At 41.4% G+C, this 22,232-nt stretch overlaps 1 protein-coding gene across 6 annotated transcripts in view; it reads left to right on the top strand.

The window, feature by feature from the left end:
* LOC125886746 (suppressor of tumorigenicity 7 protein homolog) overlaps window positions 1-22,232 on the top strand; it is a 92,836-nt gene that overhangs the window by 880 nt on the left and 69,724 nt on the right. For 4 of the 6 annotated variants that reach the window (XM_049573042.1, XM_049573044.1, XM_049573047.1 and 1 more), the window contains exon 2: window positions 20,272-20,307. The exons of 1 other annotated variant lie outside the window; for it this stretch is intronic. In XM_049573042.1, coding sequence (XP_049428999.1) covers window positions 20,286-20,307 — 22 coding nt within the window. In that variant the 5' untranslated portion in view covers window positions 20,272-20,285. Of the gene's footprint in view, window positions 1-18,705; window positions 18,827-20,271; window positions 20,308-22,232 lie in introns of all 6 variants that reach the window. One more of the 6 variants, XM_049573043.1, reaches the window with a different exon arrangement.

Below are 22,232 nucleotides of genomic sequence, written 5' to 3' on the forward strand. Positions count from 1 at the left end.
TCTGAGCAGTCATGACCCAAATGCATGGGTGTTGGAGGTGTGTGTGTGTCAGGTTTAATGTGGCAGTCGTGCTGCAGAGTCTCACCTTGTCACTTCTTGCACAGGGAAGGCGTTAATGTACAGTGTGTACACTGCTGGCGCCTCTGAACTGGCACTGTGACAAACCCCAGACCTCCTGCATCAGTCTGAGACAGCATGGAAGATTATTTTTAACATTTCTATGTCTTTAAAAGTTACGACATTGCTCCAAACATTTATAACTATTATCCCAGAGTTATGATTATTTGATAGGACGGATCAGGGTGAAGGGGGGAGAGAAAGGGTGAGCTTGCAGCCGCTGTGGCAACAACATAGCCTTAGTAAATGGGGCACCTGCTGACCAGGTGAGCCACTGAGTGCCCCCAAGTCATTGTTTTTGCAAGTCTCAAGTGTTTGCACTCAAGTCCAAAGTCAACCGAGCTGGCACTGGACGTCAAAATGATGTCACTAAAGACACAAAAACTCGTAGGTTGGGACAGACTTAAGATTTTGGTTGGAATGATAATTGTGTCGATGCTATTTTAAATGTCTAACAACATTTGAACTTCAGACATTAGGGTTTGTTCTGTTTACCTTATGACTAAATGTCGGTATTCTATGTCAAGATAACGTTGGCATGAGATGTTTGGAAGACATTGGAATATGGTTACATAACAACACAACTCAAAACAATAATGTCATCTGTATTTTACATTAGTTGACACTGGCATTAGAAGCTGTCCTGACGTTGGTCACCTGAAGTCACAACCTTGTCGAAAGACGTTGGTGGCGAACTGGGAAGGTTTACAAGTCGAGAGTCTTAAACTTTGAGTTCTTAAAGGAGTCATAAAGCACCCTGCACCAAATTAAAATCCATTTAAACAACAGAATTAACTGTGCCCTCATCCTGTGAGATGTAATTTTAAATTTATGTCTTAATTTTAAAAATAACATTCATTCAACATCTTCATCAAAGAAATAATTGACATGCAGAGACATGCCTGCTGTATATTTATTTTAGTTTTCACGCCTTAATCCTTTGAAACCTAAACCTGAGCAAATTGGCTTGATTTCTTTGGAAAACATGGAAGGAAGGCAACAACCAATGAAAGAAGAAATGACCCAAAAAATGGCAAGAAATTAGTTAAAAGAGAAAATAAAAACAAGAAAATTTGTAAAAAAACAAAAGAAAGTAAATAAAACTAAATAAAACAGACATAAATGGTAAAGACATAGAAAGAGTGCTTAGAAATTACAATAATTCTAACATAATTTAAAATCTAAAAAAACCCACTAATTATTTTTATTATAAATATAGTTTTCTATAGCTTTTTCTTTTTCCCTATTTTTTTTTTTTTAAATAATTTTCTAAATCTATTAATTTTTCTTAATTTTTTTTTTTTTTTTTTTACCAAGTTGCATATTGCCTTTTTCCCAGGTTTTGAAAGAAATGGCACCCTTTTGCTCAGAGTTTAAAGGTTTAAATACTTGCAAAAGATGTCTGAAAGCAGCAGAAGAAAAGTGATGTCACTCCAGGTTTTAAGGGGTTAAAATCAAGAAGGATTCGTGCCCCCCCCTAGTGAAGGTCAGCACCCCCACGATGGGCACCAGGGCTGTAACCCAATCTTATACTGCTGACACAGTCAGACAGTTCTGCTGAGCACCTAATGGCAGATAGACATGCTGTGATCACCCAATAAACAGGCTGATATATGTGAACGTCTTGATTTAATACAGTCTTTAGAGTTTTATAGTATCATCAGACCGTTAATATAGTACTAAAACAATTTGTCTTCAGTTTATGGTGAAATGAAAACTTGCAGGATGTTGAAGTTGTGTCACAAACCTCCTGTGTGAGGTGTTACAGCAGGATGAAATGTTTTGTGATGGGACATTTAGCTTATGAGCCAAAATGTAAATTGTGACACTGTGAACAGCAACAGCAGATTTTCATAATCAAATGAACCTTTTGCTGATACACTACATTTGGCACGATCTGTGGCGTGTGTATGTAGATCAGGATGGACAAACACGCTTTATAAATATACTGTGCTGTTTCCTGTCAGCCACAACATCAAACTAAATGAAGTTTTTGACCTTGGTCGAGTGTAGTTTTAGTATTTGCCTCCCTCGTCAGATTTGACTAATGACACGCAGGTAATCGTTCTGTGCTGCAGGTAGTACTGCAGGTAACTCCACAGTGGGATGTTGGGCTGAAAAACTGCAGCTGCTCTGTACCTCTCTCTGACTGACCTCATGTTACACACTTTAAACTGAGAGTAGTGTTTTACATTAATGACACACTTTCACTTCTTGTTTCTCATGAACACCAGTATACAGTACGTCCTTGTTCCCCTTTACTATCAACATTTTGATCTATGAACTGTGGGATTCCCCCTCAAAGCTATCGGCAGTCTATTACATCAGCCACTTTCTCTCAACTTCCTCTAAATTTAATTTAGTTAGTGGTGTCTTTCATTTCTCTGTTTGACTCTTGGCATCTTCGACAGAACTTGCCTGGTCCTGTTTCAGGCGTACAGCTTAGGTTGAATTAGCATTAGAAGTGAGACAGATCTCACTTTAGGAATAAGGCAAGTGTTGCGTCCTTTACCTGCAGCCAACATGTTGAGTGGCTTCTTTGTGTGAATAGATTATCAAGTCTACTTTTATTTGATGTCCTTTTTCATTTGATATCTTCCTGTGTATTGGCGTAAAACATATTTATGAGCTCTGCTGAGAGACTGAGGACAAAATCTGACTTTTTTTATTGATGTTTTACTTGAGATCTTCCGTCAAACTACACTGTAACTGCCAAGAAGGTCTGTTTCTAGTCTACCTTTAGCCAACTGGACCACAGCAAACTGTTGTTATTAGATGAGATAGAATACATTTAAAGTGTGAAAGTGATCCATTGCCTACTTTGGTAGACAGCCACAGTGCCAACAGCTTATGGGACATAGAAACTTCTTCTACACTGCCTCTTCAAGGGGAATTAGACATCTTCGATTTTTACTTCTGCGGTGGTGTGTCTGTGTCACTCTGCAGTTACACCTCCAAAACACTAGTTGACGGTGGAGGACTGTGTTAAGTGCTGTAAAGTTGATTCAAAACACACATTAAACACACATTAAACATGGCTTAATAGAGACAATTTCAAACACAAGTACACAAATCAGCTTCACTATAACTCGCAGCATTCACAGACAAACACTTGTCTTTATCTGGACACATTTCCCCCACCAATACAACATGCTAATGTTATTAGCACAAGTCTATTGCATTTTACATTGTATAAATTAGCCTAGCAACTAGTGATCTTTTCCTCTTCTCATATAAAACCAGGGACAACAGCAACATTTAACAAAGGTAATGGCACACAATTTGGCTCCATTACAACTCACAGCATTCACCGACAAAACGACTGTCTTATACTAAACACGTTTTCCAAACAAATACAACATGCTAACGTTATTAGCGCCAGCCTATGGCATTTTACATGGTATACATTAGCCTAGCGACGAGCGGAGATTTCCTCTGCTCATATGAAGGATAAATTCCAAAGTATAAATCCCTGAAGGATAAATCACACACACGACTTAAAATGCTATTTTAGTGGAGTCTTTACTGTCTTCACAATTTATTGTTTGTTATCTGTGAAATACAAGTAAATACAAGCTACATTTCCACTGAGGGAAATGGTCCTTTTCTTCTTATTAAAGTAACACGGCGATTATTTGACCAATGAGAATTTGGTCGGATGAGAGCATATCGACCAGTCGACCAGGAGACTACAGCCCTAGAAGTCTGCTGAAGTCTGTGCCCCAAGTGGACTCCCTGGAAGTCTGCACAAAGTCTGCTTTAGGCATCTTGTTGACTGGAGGAATTGTGGAGTTGGACAGCACTTAGCCCTCCCAGACTTCCCAGGAACACGCCTGCAAAGTCTGTGAGTTTGCAGGTGCGGCGAATCCCGGGCATTTGGATCCAGCCTGAAAATGTTTAGAAAGGAACCGCGCTTGGATGGAAATGGTGACACGGACGTGCCATGGGAATTTCAAAATAAAGGTGTGTCTAAAAGATGACGCTATGTATTAATGTTTTTCACTTTGCATAGAAAATATTGGATTGTTGATCATTGAACAGATGTATCAATCAAGATCTATGTATTGTCACACCTCTAGTAAAAACACATTTAGCTGTATCCACAGAAACAATGAAAGGATTAATGTGCATTTATGATTCTCATATCTGTGGTGACTTCAACCTCTCTCCACCGTAGTGTGAGTGGTTCCAGTAAATATCCACCAACTCACCAAATAAAATAATCCTGTAAATTAACAGGCCCCTGCCTTTCTTATCAGTTTTACAACTTTGTTCTGCAGAGTGTATCTATGAATAATACATGCAGAAACACCAGTTTCCACAGCAATAACATGGTGAGAGTCAGAGGGTAAAAATCAGTCCAAATGCAGCATATCTTGTGACTGCTTTGCATCGTGGTGTATTTAGGGTGCTGTCAGTGGTTATATTTGTATCTGTACAGCTTTTATCAGAAGTTTCTTCCGGTGTTAAGCGGTGACTTTTGAAAAAACTTAAGCTCTTAACCAGATCTGCTCACTGATGATGTTTCAGACAGCTTAAAGGCCTTCTGCTGAATTTGATGTCATCTGTAGGTGTTTTCTGACCAGAGGCACAAAGGCTGTGCGATTATTGCCAAAAAAAAAAAAATATATATATATATATATATATATATATATATATATATATAATTTATTGTATTTGGGTATTTTTCACTCCAACTTTCATAGATACTTATGCGCCGTATCCGATACGTGTTTGTATGTGTATTTATATACATATAAATAAATATAGGCTAGTTGTTGTTTTTTTAGCAGTGGTCATGGTACGATGAATCACTTTTAGCAATCTGCAGATGGTGGTATTTTATCTTTGTGTTGCTTGGCAGCGCAGACACATCTCTCTTTCACTCTTTGCATATGACTTGTTCTCTCCTATGTCCAAACAACAGATGATTAGGGTTGATGAAGGGGGATTTTCGTTTTGCCCGTCTGCAGTTGCAACATTCAGGAAAGTTTTTCACAGGCTGCTGCTGCTGCTGCTGCTGCTGCTGCAGGGTGCACACGTAGCGGACAGTGTGCATGGATAGTAGAGACTGTTAGTTTAGAAAGTGTTTGATTTAAAATGCAGCAGACTTGTTGTATGAGTGGAACTCCCATCTGTGGGATAGACTTGCACTGAAGCTCACACAGGCTTGCACCTCACTGTGTGTGCGTTCTTAAAGATAAAAAACGCACCATCCTTTGTATACCTCTGCACCCTGCATACTTAAAGTGCAGAGTTCATGTTGTGTAAATGATCATCCACCTGGCAAATTGTGGCACCAGCATTAGCATGTCTTCTGAGTCGGTTAACGGTCAGTGTGCACATTGAAGGTTGAACTAAACTGAGCTTAACGGAGGCAGACCCAATTAAATTTGTGTAGATCAGCAATAAGCTGTTTGTGGCACAGTTGCTCAAAGTGACTGGTCCTGGACTCTGGATGGAATAGTTATGATTATGATGCGAAACCATAAGACTCAAAAGGTCAGAGCTTTACGGACCATTTTGTGGTTCCATATCAGCTGCTGCTAACCCTCTGTGACCATCGGAGCGGTGCTGACAGTGAAGAAATGGCATGTGATGTGTCTCTATGTTTTTGTGGAGAACGCTGGCAGACTTGAACACCACTGATAATAACTTGTATCTGGGTTCAGACACATTCTGTTCAGCATTTTCCCTGGCTTCATGTTCCCCAGAGAATGAATTCATGCATCAGAAATAAAACCTCTTTGAAGACTTTTTACTGCAAAAAGATTCCAACATTGCCAGTCTGGGACGGGGCAGTGAAGCTTCAAGACGAAGAACAAGGTCGTCCCACAGCTCTGTAAACAAGGAATGGTCTTTGAAAATACACAAATAAACCCAGTAAAGTATCAGCTTACTCTTTCTATACTGTCACAGTACAGTAAGACAAACATCTCCACACTGAACACTGACCTTAGTGTTACAGTTAGGGCTGAGTAGAGAGCTAGCCCCTAAGCTAATTTATACAATGTAAAATGCCATAGGCTTGTGCTAACAATGTTAGCATGCTGTATTTGTGGGGAAAATGTGTCCAGATAAAGACAAGTGTTAGGTGTGTATTTTGAATCAGTCAGACATTACAGCACTTCACAGAAACTCCACCACCGTCTTGTATTTTGGAGGTGTACTGCAGAGTGACACAGACACACCACCGCACAAGTTTATTATGCATTAAGGGGACGTCCTCAGGTTGGCGTGTTGTGATCAGAATTAAGTCAGAGTAACTGCACTCTTTCATTTGGAACAGTTTCATCCTTTAAAATGAAACAAAACAAACACTGTCTTTGACATAAGAACTTTGAAGTTGTCTCCGACCTCTGAGTCATGTTTCTAAGACCTCACTGTTGTAGCAGTGCAGCCCTGATTTGAAAGAAATAAATCTAAAATTTAAGATCATTAAGTAGATTTATTTGCATTCATTTGATTCCCAATCGAGACAGTAAGAATGTGTTCATCTTGTTAATGTTGACTTCAAATCTGTTTTGAAATGCAGAGTAATGGAATTTTTAACATGCAATTAAAAATGCAATTAATTGCCTTTGAATACTGGAGTGACACCACTTTTCTTGTGCTGCTGTCAGACCTTTTTCACAAGTATTCAAACCTTTGAGCCCTGAGCTAATTGGTCCAATTTCTCTCAAACACATGGGGGAAACACGCAGTAAGCAACTTGGTAAGAAATATTCCACAAATTGCAAAAAATTATTACATTTGGAAAATCATTAAAAAAAAAAGCTAGGGAAAAACTATATTTATAATTATCATTTATTATATATTTAAAATTATGTTACAGACATTTTATGCACTTTCTCTAGGTCATTTCCTTGTTTGTTTGTTTTTAACTTTCTTTCTGTCTTTTTTTAAAATTAATTTTCTTGTTTTTCATTTGCTCTTTTTATTAATTTCTTGCTAATTTTGTGGGTCGTTTCTTCTGTTGTGACTCATTGCCTTCTTCCCATGTGTTTGAAAGAAACCAAGCCAGTGTGCTCAGGTTTTAAACTGTCAAATATTCAAATGTAGTGATTAATCGTGATTATTTATTTATTTTTTCAAAGCATATAAAGGAACCCTCTGAGTGAGCTGCAGAACAGCCCACATACAGACACAGCACATATTCACCACAAAGCCAGATCAGACTGGTCAGGAACCTTTATTTAGAGCCTGTGCGCTGCTGTAGTAACATGATCTCGGACAGAAATGTTTGCCCTACCTTTGACGGGGCACGCTGCGCTGCCTGGGAGATACTCCGCAATCACAGTCTGTTTTTCATCCATGCATTAAATCAGCTGTAACCACTGAGAACATCCACATCAGGAAGTCTGGCTCACTCTTTAGACTTTTGCACCTTGAAGCATCCAAAGTGGTAATTCAAGGCAAACACTCCAAATCCCCCACAGGTGGCTATCTAATATCTGACCCGCCATGTCAGTGAGGGCTGTGGCCAAGTGAGGCAAAGGTTGAGGCTGCTATGTAGGCACCCCGACCGTAAAAAATGTCTGCAGGTGAAGTAGAGTGATGAGGTGAATCCAGGTAAAAGCCTGCATAAACGTTTCCCCTTCACTAAGTCCAAAGCAGTTGTGAACGATGAGAGCGAGATAAGGATAAGCTCAGAGACTTAGAAACTTAAAGAACTTTTTAAAGCTCAGCCAAAGTTGAGATGTGGATTATGTTAAAGGGGCTGTAGCGAAGTAAAAGGAAGATTTCTAACATTTTGCGACATCAGTGCCACCTCAAAGTGATTGTGTTTTTAGGTAAATGGAAACAGAGCAGCTACTTTAATTTCGTTTTCCTTAAAATTGAATGCCTTGTGAAACACACTGACTCATAGACCACGGCCACAACGCAGTCAACAAGTGTTTCGCAGTGTTTGTGTGCTGTAGATTTTGGTCTTATCAGCAGTTAGAGAAAGTAGTCTCTCCATCTGCGTGACAAAGTGATTGATAAAACAATTTCAAGAAGACGATGACTTGCTATCAGATTGGCCAGCAGTGTCTTTCTGAGGGGGATCATTCCAGCTCACTTACCAGAAGAATATTTCAGTATTGTATGTTTCTGCAAACCACAGTGATGAGCTGACTCTGTCATTGGGAGGTGGAGAGGATGGTGGATAGTGCAGCATCGAGGCAAGACACCTGCCAAGCTGCAGACCACTGCAGGCCGCAGTTGGAGACCAGCTACAAAACTGGTTGATATTTAGTGAGACATTAAAATGTTTCCCAGTGGCTTTTTAGCCACCAAACATGGTTGCTTATAACTGAGGCATCTGTGTTTCCATTGGGGAGAGCCACGAAAACGATATTTTTTTTTTTACTTAAACATTGATCTACCTGCTGGTTTAGTGCCACAAAAAGCTATTGATTTTTTTTTACCAACACATTGCTGTATTTTCACCATCTTTTTAGCCACCAAAACTGGGTATTTTAACTGTCCCAGAAAATACCGCGGTTTCACAGCATTACGGTATTTTTTTTTCTTTGGTTGAACAAATGTATTATTACAGTATATATACTGAAACCATTTTTTAATGGACGTTTGTGTAAAAAGTCTCATCTTTGAAAATAAGTGAAATAAATGTGAGATTTTCTGTCCAGTTGCATTATTTATTTATTTATTTATTTTTCTCAATATTGTTATTATTCTCAATATTATATATATAATATCAATATTATTATTATTATTCTCAGTTGCGTGGCATAGCTCATAATATCAAGACAATCATTCAGTTTGTGATAAAAGCACCTTTAGAAACACATTCGGATACTCAGTTATGATTTATTTTTAAATCATATTTTATTTATAATCTCTAATTTGCATATTACCAATATGGCCACTATCCCAAAAAATTTAATTTACACACATTTTCACACAGATTGAGTTGTATGGATGAGGTCTTGATGCATCCAGTCATAAAAATAAGCATTCCAGTGTGTTTCTCAGGGTCAAAAAACATTAAGTAGACACCAAGCTTGTATTTGCAGCTCATCTGGTTCTCAGGTGGCGGCTATATTGGATTTTTCCGCCATTGTCATCAGAAAGCCAATCTGCGATGCCCCGATATCCAGATATCTTCTACATATGTTAAGGTATATATGTACCAGATTTGGTGCTTTTATTACAAGACAGATGAGTTTAGCAGATTGCTAAAATAAGCAAATGTACACGGTACAGTAACTGTCAGTTTTCAAACCATGGTATACCTTAAAACCAATGCTGCAACCCTTATTCACAGAAACATTTGTGGTGGGGACTATTATGTGTCATCATTGGACTTTTGGACAAGGAGCTGGGGTTCTGATACTCGACGAATGTACTTTTGCAGTGAGTCTGGCTGAATAATGAAAGCTTAACCTTTGTCGTTCCACCACAACAGAAGAATGATGTCAGGTGTTGGCCCCAGTAACAAATAGGAGAATCAGCTCTGTACAGTGATAAGTTAACCAGCCACAGCCAGGTGGTTGTCGTTTCACCGCCCTCTTCTTCTCATCCTGACTTTCTACTTTGCATCCAGAGACAGTTTGATGAATCACCCACCTGATGGCCTGTATTTAAATACACCTAAGATTCTCCAGATTTGACTGCCTGTATATATTTGAATCTATGTAAACTAGATTACACAATTAACCTTACTAATATGTGACTCAGTCTGCCTGAAGCTCTGAGCAGATATGTCCTGTTACATTTATCAAAATATTACGTTTTGTAGTAGCTCTAGATTTCATCTTTGACTTGGAGTTGTCTGTCTGTGCTGCAGCTGGTGGTTAACACTTTTTGTTTGCTTCTGCATCAGTCGTCCTGCCGTCTTAGACCCATAGTCACAATATGGGATATATCTTTATAGAGTATGTAATTTTGTGTCCAGCTGTAGGGGATTTCCACACTTCTGGTTAACAGTGGTTGGCATACCCTCAGGCTCTGTGCAGTTTAACTTGAGCCAAGCTGCAGTCCAGTATGTTGGACGTTTGGTTTAAAAGTGGCCTCTGTTCTAAGTACAATATGTTGTTCATGGTGGGACAGAGAGGGTATACAGAGGGGAAAGGGAAGGGGAAGTTCTGCTGTTAAAATGGCAAAATACAGCAAATCTATCAGTTTGTTTTTCCTCGTACAAGACATTTAACTGTATGAAAAGGAATACTGAACAAAACCCCTCTGTGTTGGAGTCTACTATTAAAAAGAGCAAAGATACATTTTACTTTCATTTCAGTTTTAAATAGTGAAGGTTTTAGTGAAAATGTAGTTCTTGTCTGTGTCCTTGTGTATCAGTCTGTGTCCCCTCGCTAAATCTGGAGGTTTTTGTGGGCCTGTGAATGCAGCATGGGCAGAATGTTTCATAAGGTTATTTTTCCCTCAGCAGCAGTTGTGGAATTTGAATGGCGGGGTGAATTACTGATCAGTCGATCCGATCAGAGCTGATCAGATCAGATGGATGGATGAGAGGAGCAGCTGCTGCAGAGACAAACTTATAGAACCAGTGGAATGTAGGGATGCACGATATTAGATTTTTTGCCTGTATGCCGAAATGTAACAACTTACGTGGTCGATAACCGATATATAATCAATATATTCACTTTTTCCCCACCTAATTTTAGTGATCATCAAGTCTCTTCTGTAGGTGAATCTTAATATACATGCATACTCTTATTGTGACGGCCCACCAGCAGATGGAGACATGAGATATAATACTGTTCAATATATGTAATATTCATTCATTGTGCAAAAGAAAAAGCATGTTGGACGATTCTGTTCATTTTAAAGCAGATATCGGCCGATACCCATCATGTGCCGATATTTATCGTGCATCCCTAGTGCAATGAAGAGTTGAGTTTCCCTTTCACTTTACCTGACATTCTGCTGCTCTGTCTGTGACCAGAATACGCTGTGCGCTGTGAAGGTGTGGAGCTATGAACAACCAAACAGTATTCCAGCAGTGCTCCTAATGAACGGTCCTGCTCCTAAAATAGAAAATCAAAACGTGGCAGCGGATGTTTAAATCGTGGCGGATCCCTGCAACTAATTGAATGTTTGGGAAACCCTGACGTGTTTGTGAAGTATTGAGCATACGATTGAATAAATTAGACTTGGATCATACTACACGAGTTGGATGAGGGTTTGTAAATGGATGTTTTGGTGTAGTTTTGCTGGTGTTAAACACGGTCCCTAATCAATCAGTATATCAGTATGTTCACCATTTTCCACAAAGGCATGCATTTTTTTTTTTTTACAAATTCATGTTAACATGACATGACTTTTAATATACAAATGGTCTTTTTTTTTTGGAGACATATTAATTTAAAGCCAAGAGCTGGTTGTACTGGACAGTCCCAGGTGTGAATGGGTGTGAGGGCAGTCATTATAAAATCAAATTTGGCGTGTTATCAGAGGCTGTGGCGCTTTGTGCAAATGCCAGTATGTTCTTCTAAACAGAAGGTGCAGTTTGGTCATGTGCTCTGGCTGTCCTGAGTTACAGCTAATAAACCACGAGGAAGACGGTTCGTGAATGGAGAGATTAATCCTTCCTATCAACATCAACATTTTCAATTCAGACCAGAATTGTCAGTCAGCTGAGATTGTTTCAAGTTGAGCACTCAGGTTTTTCTTTTAGTCAGTGTGCTGTGCAGTGTACTTCTGAGGACGATTTGGTCTCCAGATTTAGCTGCAGAGTGAGCGCTCTTGGCTTAACGTCACTCTTCAGTACTGACATGATGCAGCGGCACAGAGGAGGAGAAACTTTCCACTGTAAGGCTCCAAGTTAACATTGTCTTCTCTCTTCTGCTGGGAGATGATGAATTTACAGTTTACAGCAACTATATACGACACAGTCTCTGGTTTTTGGTTGATATCTGGTTTCAGCAAGTGTTGTTGCACATTTTCGATCTGTCGTTCGCGCTGTTAGCTAGTTAACTATTTTACATGAATGTCGCTGTCACACGGAATGTGCTGCTGAGATTGGTCAAACTTTCAAACTTTATGAGAATTGTTGACTATTCATATTGATAACATAATTCTGAGTGGCCCTAATGAAGTGGGACACTGCTGGAAAAGGAGAATATGTGCTTAGCAAATGTGTCCTGGACAGAAGTTTAAAAGAAATGAATCCACCCTTCCTGCATCATCCTCTCTGACTGAGCTGAGCTTGTCTGGACCAATTCAGATTAGTTCCATTCAAAGGACGTGCTGAAGAAGAAGTGACAGCCCACTGCCCCTGTCTCTTATCAAGCCTTTTCTTTCTTTGTGCATTCACTTCAGTGGGTTTCTGTCTGTGGAGCAATTTACTGACGGTGCAGGGAATGTTTTAGGCACTAATGCAGTTATATGACTGTTAAAGCACATTTTTCATAAAGGAAATTTAGTCTTGGCTTTCAGCTGCAGCAGATTGGAGGGTTGTGCTTTAATGTTTGAACATTTATTCTTAAATGTATCTGTATCAAAGCAGTAGACTGTAATTAATTTGATTTTATTGGTTCCCCATGCATCAGTGGGCTGGTAATTGCAGCTCTGGCTGGCTGGAGAAACACAGTTCTCCGTTCTGACCAGTTGGTGTCAGCAGTGACAGTCACAGCGCTCCTGACCCAGTTAGCTGAATGATGCCGCTGCGTTTGAATTGTGACCCAGTGGAGGTAATGAAAGCCTCACTGACCTTCCTTTTGTGGTGGAGTCTGGTTCCTCTGAAAGGCTAACGTGGGGGGATGATTGTCTGGTAATCAAAGGACTGCCAGTTCCTGCTGTTGTCTGCTCGGTGGATGTTGTTGGGCACAATCCATTTTTCACAGCAGCTGGTTTTGAGTGCTGTAAATTTATTCTCATCAGATCAGGAAATCACCACCAGTTAAATGCTCAATCTGGCCACTAGCACATACGCATCTGGTTGGGTGGTTTAGGAGTTGTGAGAGGGCAAAAGGGTTTTTCTTCACTGATTCTTCCTTAGAACATGTCGACATATGTACCCATTGGTTTTCTTTAGAACATTTGTGATTGATGCTGGAACGTGCTCAGTCTTAAGGTGTGTGAATCACTAGTAGGGCTGCCACTAATGATTATTTTCATTGTTGACTAACCTGTCGATTATTTCTTCGATTAGTCGACTAATCATTTCATCGAAAAATGTGTTAAAATGTTGAAAAATGTCGGTCTGTCTCGCCCAAACCCCAAAATTACGTCATCTAATTTTAAAGCAGATATCGGCTGATACCCATCATGTGCCGATATTTATCGTGCATCCCTAGTGCAATGAAGAGTTGAGTTTCCCTTTCACTTTACCTGACATTCTGCTACTCTGTCTGTGACCAGAATACGCTGTGCAGAACAAAGATTCGTAACAAAATGAAACCATTTTAGAACATTGCAGAGTAAAGTACCGTTTCATTGTGGTCACTTTGTGTGAATCAGCAGGTTTTTAGAACGTTGCAGAATGGAGCGTTGACAGTAGCTGCCTGTTTCAACTCGTATTGTCGTGAATCTTTGGTCTGAACTGGGCTTAAGAGGAGCAGCTGCTGCAGAGGCAAACTTTAGACCCAGCAGAATGAACGGCTACGTTTCACTTTGAATGCACCTGATGTTCTGCTGCTCCGTCTCTGCCCTCAGTAAGCCTCTGATAGTGTGTCTGGATGGTTTATATATTCCAGTGGCATCCTAATCAACAGTCCAGCTCTAAAAATAGAAATTCTATTTTTGACAGCAGATGTTTTAATGGTGGCGAGCTGCCACAAATAAATGTATGTTTGGAAAACTCTGATGTGTTTTCTGTCTGTTGAACTGTATTTTCTCCGAAATCAAAAATGTTTCCTCACTGCTGATTTATTCCTGACTCAATAACTTTATTCTAATCGTCTTTCTCTTGGCTGCTCGCCATCTGCCTGCTGCTGTTTGACTGTGACACAAGGCGTAAAGGCGTAACCTATAGGTGATGATATGGATCCGTATTTTCACCTTGCCTCGCTGATATTGGATTGTTGATCATTAAATTTTTATCTCGATCCTGATCAGTGGATCATTAGGTCTTTGTAACATGAGTCAAGCATGTGAGGAAATGTTGCTGAGGACACATCAGCCAGATGGCAAATCTGAACATTTTGGTTCTTTGGGATGTTTTGCTGGATCTCTCACCTCTTCTCACCTCAACATCAAGTCTCGTGGAGCAACTCAGCTTGGCCTTGTCTAATAGACTGCCCCCTCCTCCTCCTTTTATCCTTCTCCTTATTTTTCCTCTTGCTGAAGGACGGCCACACTCCTCTCAAGCTTATTTTCAGTTGCCTAGCAACCAGGAGGAGATGCTTTTTCGGGGTGGTACTTAGTGATGGAAGCGGGGGCGGGGTGAGGTGTGCATTGTTCAGGAATAAATGGCTCATGAATGCACTTCCACCGGGGACAGAGAGGAGGTGAAGAGCACTGTTTTAAGTAAAGCATCCACTGAGCGACTGCATTGTTCCATTACTCAGTGTCTGACTCAATTAGCAGCCCTATTCACCTGGGCTTCACCGCTGCCGTGACAATGGGTCTGTATCCTAATTATCAGTGTGGCAGTGAGAGCAGGGCGTGTAACTATAGGTCATGTGTGACTCAAACACGCTTTGACTCGAGAAGGAGGCTGAAGGTGACAGTGAGAGGTTCTTCACTCGCAGCCTCGTCAGTGTTTGGCAAATTGCTTTCTCTTCGCTCTGACTCTGACACATGAGAGTTTTATAGAACAAATACAATAAACACACAGCTAGTTAAAGGTGACATTGATGCAGGATTCGTACTGTTAACTGTGTGTGGTGGTCTCTACTGTTCAAACCTCTGAATACACAGAATTGGGAAGCTTACTCTGTACTGCCAGATGCCCAGTCAGTTTATTTAGTTACTAAATTAGTTTGGATCAGAAAAAGACTTGTATCGAAACGCGGCGCTGTGTGGGAGTTTGTTGAGGCTTCAGATTTATGAATCAAATTAAGTAATTTGAACAGTTCAGAGCACAGGTTGTGACTGTGTGTGTTTCCTCAGTGAAGCATGTGATGTTTTGGCAGGAGATGCATTGACAGGTAGAGTAGCTGCAGTCCAGATACAGAGTAAAATATTGTGGTGCATTTTTCAGTGTATTTATCCAGGTGCTAGAAAACTAGGTGGGTGTGAAGCTGGATTTTGCAAACCTCTGGAAGGAGAGATGTCCAAATGGATCCTAGGCATCACTGTCAGGACTGATTCAGATATTTTAATGGATCATTTCGGCTAAGATAAAGCCAAAATCTGTTATTTTATCTTTACTTTGTTTTGTCCTCCTCAGCTTGCTGGTGTTTCAGAGCGGCTTTCCTTTGTGACAGCCAGACTCAAGCAGACCCAGCTCAGTAACACCACACGAGAGTGAGTGTTACGGCACAACACAGCGATGTCATTTAGGTAATATAAGCATCAGATCCGTCCTGGTATCGGCGGAAACCCAATATTAAATGACTGAATTGGGTTTGGGGCCAAACAAACCTGATTGGGACATCATTGATTGGGAGAAATGACTCGTGCCTTGCAAAGCTCCCTCCTGAGCTGCTGATTTCCAGTCAGATCATACCAACGCCAGTCAGGGGCAGAGACTGTGTAAAGCTGACATGAGAGCAGATCACACTGAATGAGATCACAGATGGCAGTGTATCGTGCAGATCCCATCTCACCTCCTCCTCACCTCTCGGGGGTGTTTGAGATAGAGCCCCCTTGTGTAATTAACATGACCTCAGGAGACGTCTTCAGTAAGGATAGAGAGTGAGACACAGCGCTGCAAAGAACATTAATCTTTACAAGTCTTGTTCCGCCTTAAAATTTTAACAGCTGAGCTGGATCAGACGGTCACACTTGTTTCCAGTTCAGCTTAACTTTCAGAGAACTTTATAAGGAGTGAACAAAATGTTCAGCTTCTCACTTTTAGCCATTGAGAGTGTCGCTCTGCTGTAGCCTGTAGCCCACAGAAACGTAATCACAGGTCATTTTTTTTTATTGAATGAAAACCACTTCCCTCAGTGGAAACGAAGCTTTATTTCACAGTTAGGAAACAGTGAATTGTGAAGATGATAAAATGAGTGTGATTTATCCCAGCTACATATGAGTGAAGAAAAACTCTGCTAGCTGCTAGGCTAATAAAGGCCACGCAAAATGTCATAGGGTTGTGCTAATAACGTTAGCATGTTGTATTTGTGGGAGAAATATGTATAGTAACACAGCTGCTTTGATGGTGAACCTTGTGCTTTATAATGGAGCCAACATTTGTAAAGTTACCTTTGTTAAATGTTTCCGTTTTCCCTACCTTTGTATGAGTAGAAGAAAGTTCCGCTAGCCCCTAGGCTAATTTATACAATGTAATATGCCATAGGCTTGTGCTAATTATGTTAGCATGTTGGATTCGGGGGAAAAATGTGTCCAGTAAAAGATAATTGTCTTTTCTGTGTATCTTGGTCCTCATAATAGCTGATTTGTGTACTTTTGTTTGATATGGTTGCCATTAAGCCATGTTTAGTGTGTGTTTAATGTGTGTTTCTGTGTTTTGAATCAGCTAAACTTTACAGCACTTCATAGAAACTCTACAGAGTAGGCGTAGGCTCTGCACAAAGCCAACACACAACTACAAATCTGCATTATGGCTAAGGGTATGCGTCTGTGCAGAGCTTGTGCCATAGGTACGGCATCGATAAGTTGCAGAAGTATAAATCCCGCTAAGTCGTTAACACAAACGTCAATAGCAGCAGGTCAAATCAGCTGTCACTAATTAATGTCAGTTCTGTGAGTAACTTTAAAGCAGCCTCAAATTACACTTTGGTTCAGTCTGGTTAAAGTGCTCTCTGCAAGCCTGTGTCTATCCTCCCCAAAAATCATTTGTGAGGGAAGACCCTCGGCTCTGTAACGTGCGTCTGTACACTCCTGAGTGTTCCTGTAGTTCCTACACCTCCCTCAGAGTGAGACGTCTCCTGTCTAGCCAATTGTGTCACATCAATTTCAGGAGTTACATTTTCCCAGTTAATCTTGCATTCATAATATGTCAATAATTTAAGGCTATGAATTTAAGATTTTTGAACCAGGACCTTCACTATTTGGGTCACGTAACTCGTGGAAAATATGGTGTGTCAGATTAAGTAGGCCACAGCTTTTATTTTAGCGTTTTGGGTACATATATATGTATGAATAATGTTGTGTGTATTGTAGCGTATTTTATTTTATGACCGTTTTTAACTTATGCAAAATGTCTTTGAGAACTATGAAAAGAGCTCTATAAATAAAATGTATTATTGTATGTAATCAGCATTTAATTGAATCTAAATATTGGCAGATAAACACTATTAAAGGACTCAGATTGTGGCCAAATCTTGATGTTGACATCCCTGATTTCTATATTTGAAATATTCTGCCAGACAGACATTTTCTGGTGTGCAGCAGGAGTAGGGGAGGAGAGAAGGGGTCTCTACCCTGTGCTCTACGGACAAAGATGTAAGGAGGAGGAGAGGAGGAGGAGGGTGACTGGGTGTGAGACACAAAAGAACAGAGGCCTCCGTCGGTACATGCTCCTCTATTCAGCAGCTGAGCTAATCCACATGCTAGCTAGCATCACCCCATTCACAGTGGGGCCACAAGGACGTCCGGCTGACCTCCCATCTATTTAGGTTAGCAGGCTGTTGTAAAGACTCACCACTGTACCCATTCATATGCTCAAAGCTGGCCCAGTGTGCACCACTGCTGCAGTTACTGGGCTGTGTGTGCACTCTACTACATTTGAAGGCTCCATACTCCGGTCTTCATGAAAGTTTTACAGTATGCATCAATAATGAGACTTGTCACTTGCAGCATGTTGGTGACATGCACATCAGAGTGTCCACGCATCCTGAAAGAGTCAGAAAAACTTGAATCATTTAGATTTAGAGCTCTGAAAAGGATTCAGATGTCTTAAATACAGCAGCCATACGTACCACGATTTGTGTTCACAAGTAGAGTTGCCATGTTTAGTTGATTAACAGATGAGTTGATCAACAGAAAATTAATCTGCAACTATTTTGATGATTGATGAAAGGTTTCAGTCATTTTTCAACATTATCTGGTTCCAGTTTCTCAAATGAGACGATGTGCTGTTTTTCTTTGTCATATTTGACAGAAAATTAAGTACACTTAATTGTAGTACACTATGTGCACTATGAACTTCTTTCATGGTGCACAAATTTCAGCAGGGTAGTGTTGTCTCAAATTGCACGCTGCTGTTTTGCACTTGCCAGAAAGTAAAGACGGCTTTCTGTGTTTTTCCCACTGCCTCTCTTCATCTTCTTTTTAAATGGCCAAAGACATGGTGGAGCATCATTGCTAATATTTGACCACTATCTCCACCCACACATAAACCAAACTTATGCCACAACATCAGTGCTAGGACCAAGTTAGCTAGCTAGCAAATGTTAATATTAGCTAGCAAGCTAACATTAGCACTCACATTATTGTTCACAGTACTAAATCATTACAGACCAAACAAGCATTACTGACGGCTTCTGTTCAACAACAGTTTTGGTACTTTGTGCAAAAAACATGTAGAACTAACAGGCCCCTTGTTGTCTCCAGCTGCCACGTCAAAAGTTGAGAGGTTTGCTACGTCACAAAGATGGCAACCATTGAGGTTTAGAAGTGTCTTTCCACACTCAACTCTTGGACCGTTTGAGTGCGCCACTGCATTTGCTAACAGGTAACATTAAGATAATCTGGCACGTGATTTGATGTCATATTTTTCATACAGTATCTAAAGGGTTATACAGGTTATGTACATGCAGGTTTGATGGATGATGTTGTGAGTACTACAACAGGAAATTTGTTGCTGGGCTCCCTAATGGCCAGGTGTGTGTGTGTGTGTGTGTGTGTGTGTGTGTGTGTGTGTGTGTTGTATTAACAGCAGGTAAACACACAGCAGTGCTCAGCTTCATACTCTTTTCAATTTGTCGAACCGACAGACTGCAGCCCCCTGCCCCCCGCTGCTCCTCCCTCTGTGTGTGTGTGTGTGTGTGTGTGTGTGTGTCGTTGTATCTCGGTTAGCTTTTTTTTTAAGTAGACAAACCATTTTGATTGGCCTGCTTCCCACTCGTCCTCTCCCGTGCCCCCTCAGCCCCAGCTGCCTCCCTCCTCCCCCTCTGTATCTCTTTATCTGTCCCCCCTCTTCTCCGTCTTGCCCTTCCTCCTTCTTTTTCATTACCTCTCTTTTACCACCTTTGCCTTTTCTCCTCCTCGTCCCTTCCCTCACTGGACCGTCTCTCCTTTGTCCTTGCCCTCCTCCATCCTATATTCACCACCTTTTAGCTGCTGCCCTCCCATCTCTCCTTCTCTACTCTCCTGCCCTCCCTCTTTCTCCATCTTCCCCTCCTGTTTTCTCCTTGTTTCTTCCCCCTTCTCCTTCCTTGCCTCCCTCCTCTCTCTCTCCATCTGGCAGCAGTCAGTCTTTTTACAGCTCTCTCCGTCTCCCCCCCCTCCGTTCTGACGTCACTCTGTGTTTGCATAGCTATTGTCTTACAGCGGCTGCAGCAGCAGCAGCAGCGGCAGCAGCTCTTCACCACATTTTTAGTTTTCCTCCCCCCCTTCTCTCTCCCTTCTCCCAGGGAAAGCCTCCCTCTCTCCCTTCTCTCTCTCCGTCAGTAAATACTACAGTGGCATGAGAAGTGAGAGGGTGACGGAGAGGAGAGGATGAGGAGGAAGACATAGGCTGCAGAAAGCGGAGAGATGCGATAGCTAGCCACAGCCACATCTCCGTGTCTGGATCTGACCACAGTTTGCCTCGGCTGTGAAGGATTTCTGCTTGTTTTTGTTTTATATTTATTTATTAATCGATTTAATCCTCCACGAGGCCTCTTGTGTTTTTGCGGCCGGACTAACTGAGAGCGTGCGGGCTTGTGTGTGAGGAGGAGGCTTTTTAAAGCCGCGACGGATAGCGGAGTTGGGGCATCTGGCCGTCTGGGAGGCAGCGACGGCCGGCTGGCTGCATTGTGTTGCTTTGATGACCCCCGCTGAGTAGCTGCCTGCTCATCAACCTCCCCCCTCTCTCTCTCTCTCTCTCTCTCTCTGCTCTCTCCTCCTCTCCCACCCTCCCCTTTCTCTCTCCTCTCTTTCCTCCTTCTCCTCCTCCTCCTCCTCTCTCCATCACAGCTCCCGGCCCAGCCATGTTCGGCACAGAGTCCTCATGTAAGTACCACCAACATCCTCCCGCCTCCTCTGTGTTTATCCATGTTTATGTATCTCTGTGTGTTTATGTGTGTGTTTTATCAGAGGGGAGAGGAGGAAAGGGAAATGGCTTCTCTGTCCCTGCATCCCTCCTCTCCTCTCATCTCCTCTCTTCTTCCTGTTTTGCCTCCATGGTTGCTGGTGGCAGATTGCATGGGGAGAAATCTGGGATCTACCATTTTAGCACGGAGGGTCGGCACTACAAGCTAGCTGGTCACGCTGAGCTTACCGCCTGCCTTGCATTCTCTCACTCTTACTGTGTGTCGGCGTGCGTATGTGCAATCATCTCCTCTGCAAATGTATTTCAGTCCTCTGGAGTGTAATGCCGGTTAAATGCAGTTTAAGTGTGTCTTTGTGCATGTTTGTGTGAGTGAGCATGTCAGAAGATGGATGCTTTCGCCAGAGTTGCATCGTTTCCAGAAGCATCAGCCTCCACTGTCTTCTCTCTCAGACTTAGTCAGACTGCTGTAAGGTGGAAAGCGTAGCATTTCCAGCCCCAGATGCTAACACAGCATACTGCCGTTGTGTACGTGAGTGTGCACGTGTGGGTCTGTGGGCACCGTGCAGCTCCTGACACCCCTCAGAGGAGTTGTAGTGTTGATCTCTAGGTGGGCCGACGTCTCCGGGCAAATCACTGTCTCCCCCTCTCACCCCACCCACTCAAGAAAACCTTTCACTTTGATCAATACCACAATGCCTCAGTCCACTACCTGCTCAATGCTTCAAGGAAGCCTGAGCTGATCTAATTGATTCAGTCATGGCTGCAGAGTCAGAGCCAAAAGTAACTTGTTTTTTTTGACGTCAGATCAGAGCTAGCATTCACACCAGCAGCAGCTCAGACTGTGGTGTGTTAGCATCCTGATGGAAAGCTGTCATGCACCACTTCTCCTCTGAGCAGTTGTTTATGAAACGTGCAGCTGAGTGGATGACAGCGTGGAGCTTTCTGGAAGTACAACCCCATACTGATCTCATCTTTGGTTTCACCAATGCCTGGCTCAGGTTGTCTTGTTGTCTTGTCCTTGTGGACTGACATTCTGAATTCTTGCCAAAATTTGAGGTCATTTGAGGGTCAATGTTGTGCTTTCACTAAGTCAGTTTGACAGCGGTTTGTCCTTGATGTTTTTAGCTTCCTACTGTAGATCTGTTTTTAGCTTCTGAAGGTTTTGGGAGTCTCTATGATGCATTTTTAATGACAGTTTTTGAAAAGATCCTTATATTGGATGAAATTTTGTAGGTAATTACCTTTTGGACTCACCGGCCAAGCATTCTTTTTTTTTGTACTGGCCAAAATAAAAATTGCCTTTTTGTGTCATGTACATTTGTTTCTGTAGTTCATTGAGATAGAAGTATTATGTCGAACAGAAACGTTTATAAGAAAATCACAGCTGTGTAGTTCATTGAGGTGGAAGTATTATGTCGAACAGAAACATTTAGAAGAGGCTGGAGCAAAATTTGAACCAAAATTATTATTGAATAACTCATCAGCTCAGCCTCAACATGTGAATCAGTTTCCTCCGGTAAGCAGTAATGCTGTGTAAATGTCTAGGGCTTTTATTGTGAAAGGTAAGAACAGAGGGAGTGAAGCTAAAATGTGCCACTGTTGACAGTATGTGAGGCAAAAAAGAATTTACAGTCTTGGTTCAGACTACAGAGCTTACGTGTTATTTTATTTCCTTTTATAAATATGGGTGCAACTCACCACCCTCAGCTATGCATTAGCCTAACAGCAGCTAGCAGCAGATTGACGGCACATGATAATTTAACAGATCAGTTGATGTCCTGTACGGTAAACTGTGCCACAAATCTCAGAGCACTCAAGAAACTCAACAAATCTGTAGTGTGTACATGCGTCTTTGTTTGTGTGTCAGACTCTGACAGCAGAGCGA

This window comes from Epinephelus fuscoguttatus, linkage group LG4 (assembly GCF_011397635.1).
Source record: "Epinephelus fuscoguttatus linkage group LG4, E.fuscoguttatus.final_Chr_v1".
Taxonomy (NCBI): domain Eukaryota; kingdom Metazoa; phylum Chordata; class Actinopteri; order Perciformes; family Serranidae; genus Epinephelus; species Epinephelus fuscoguttatus.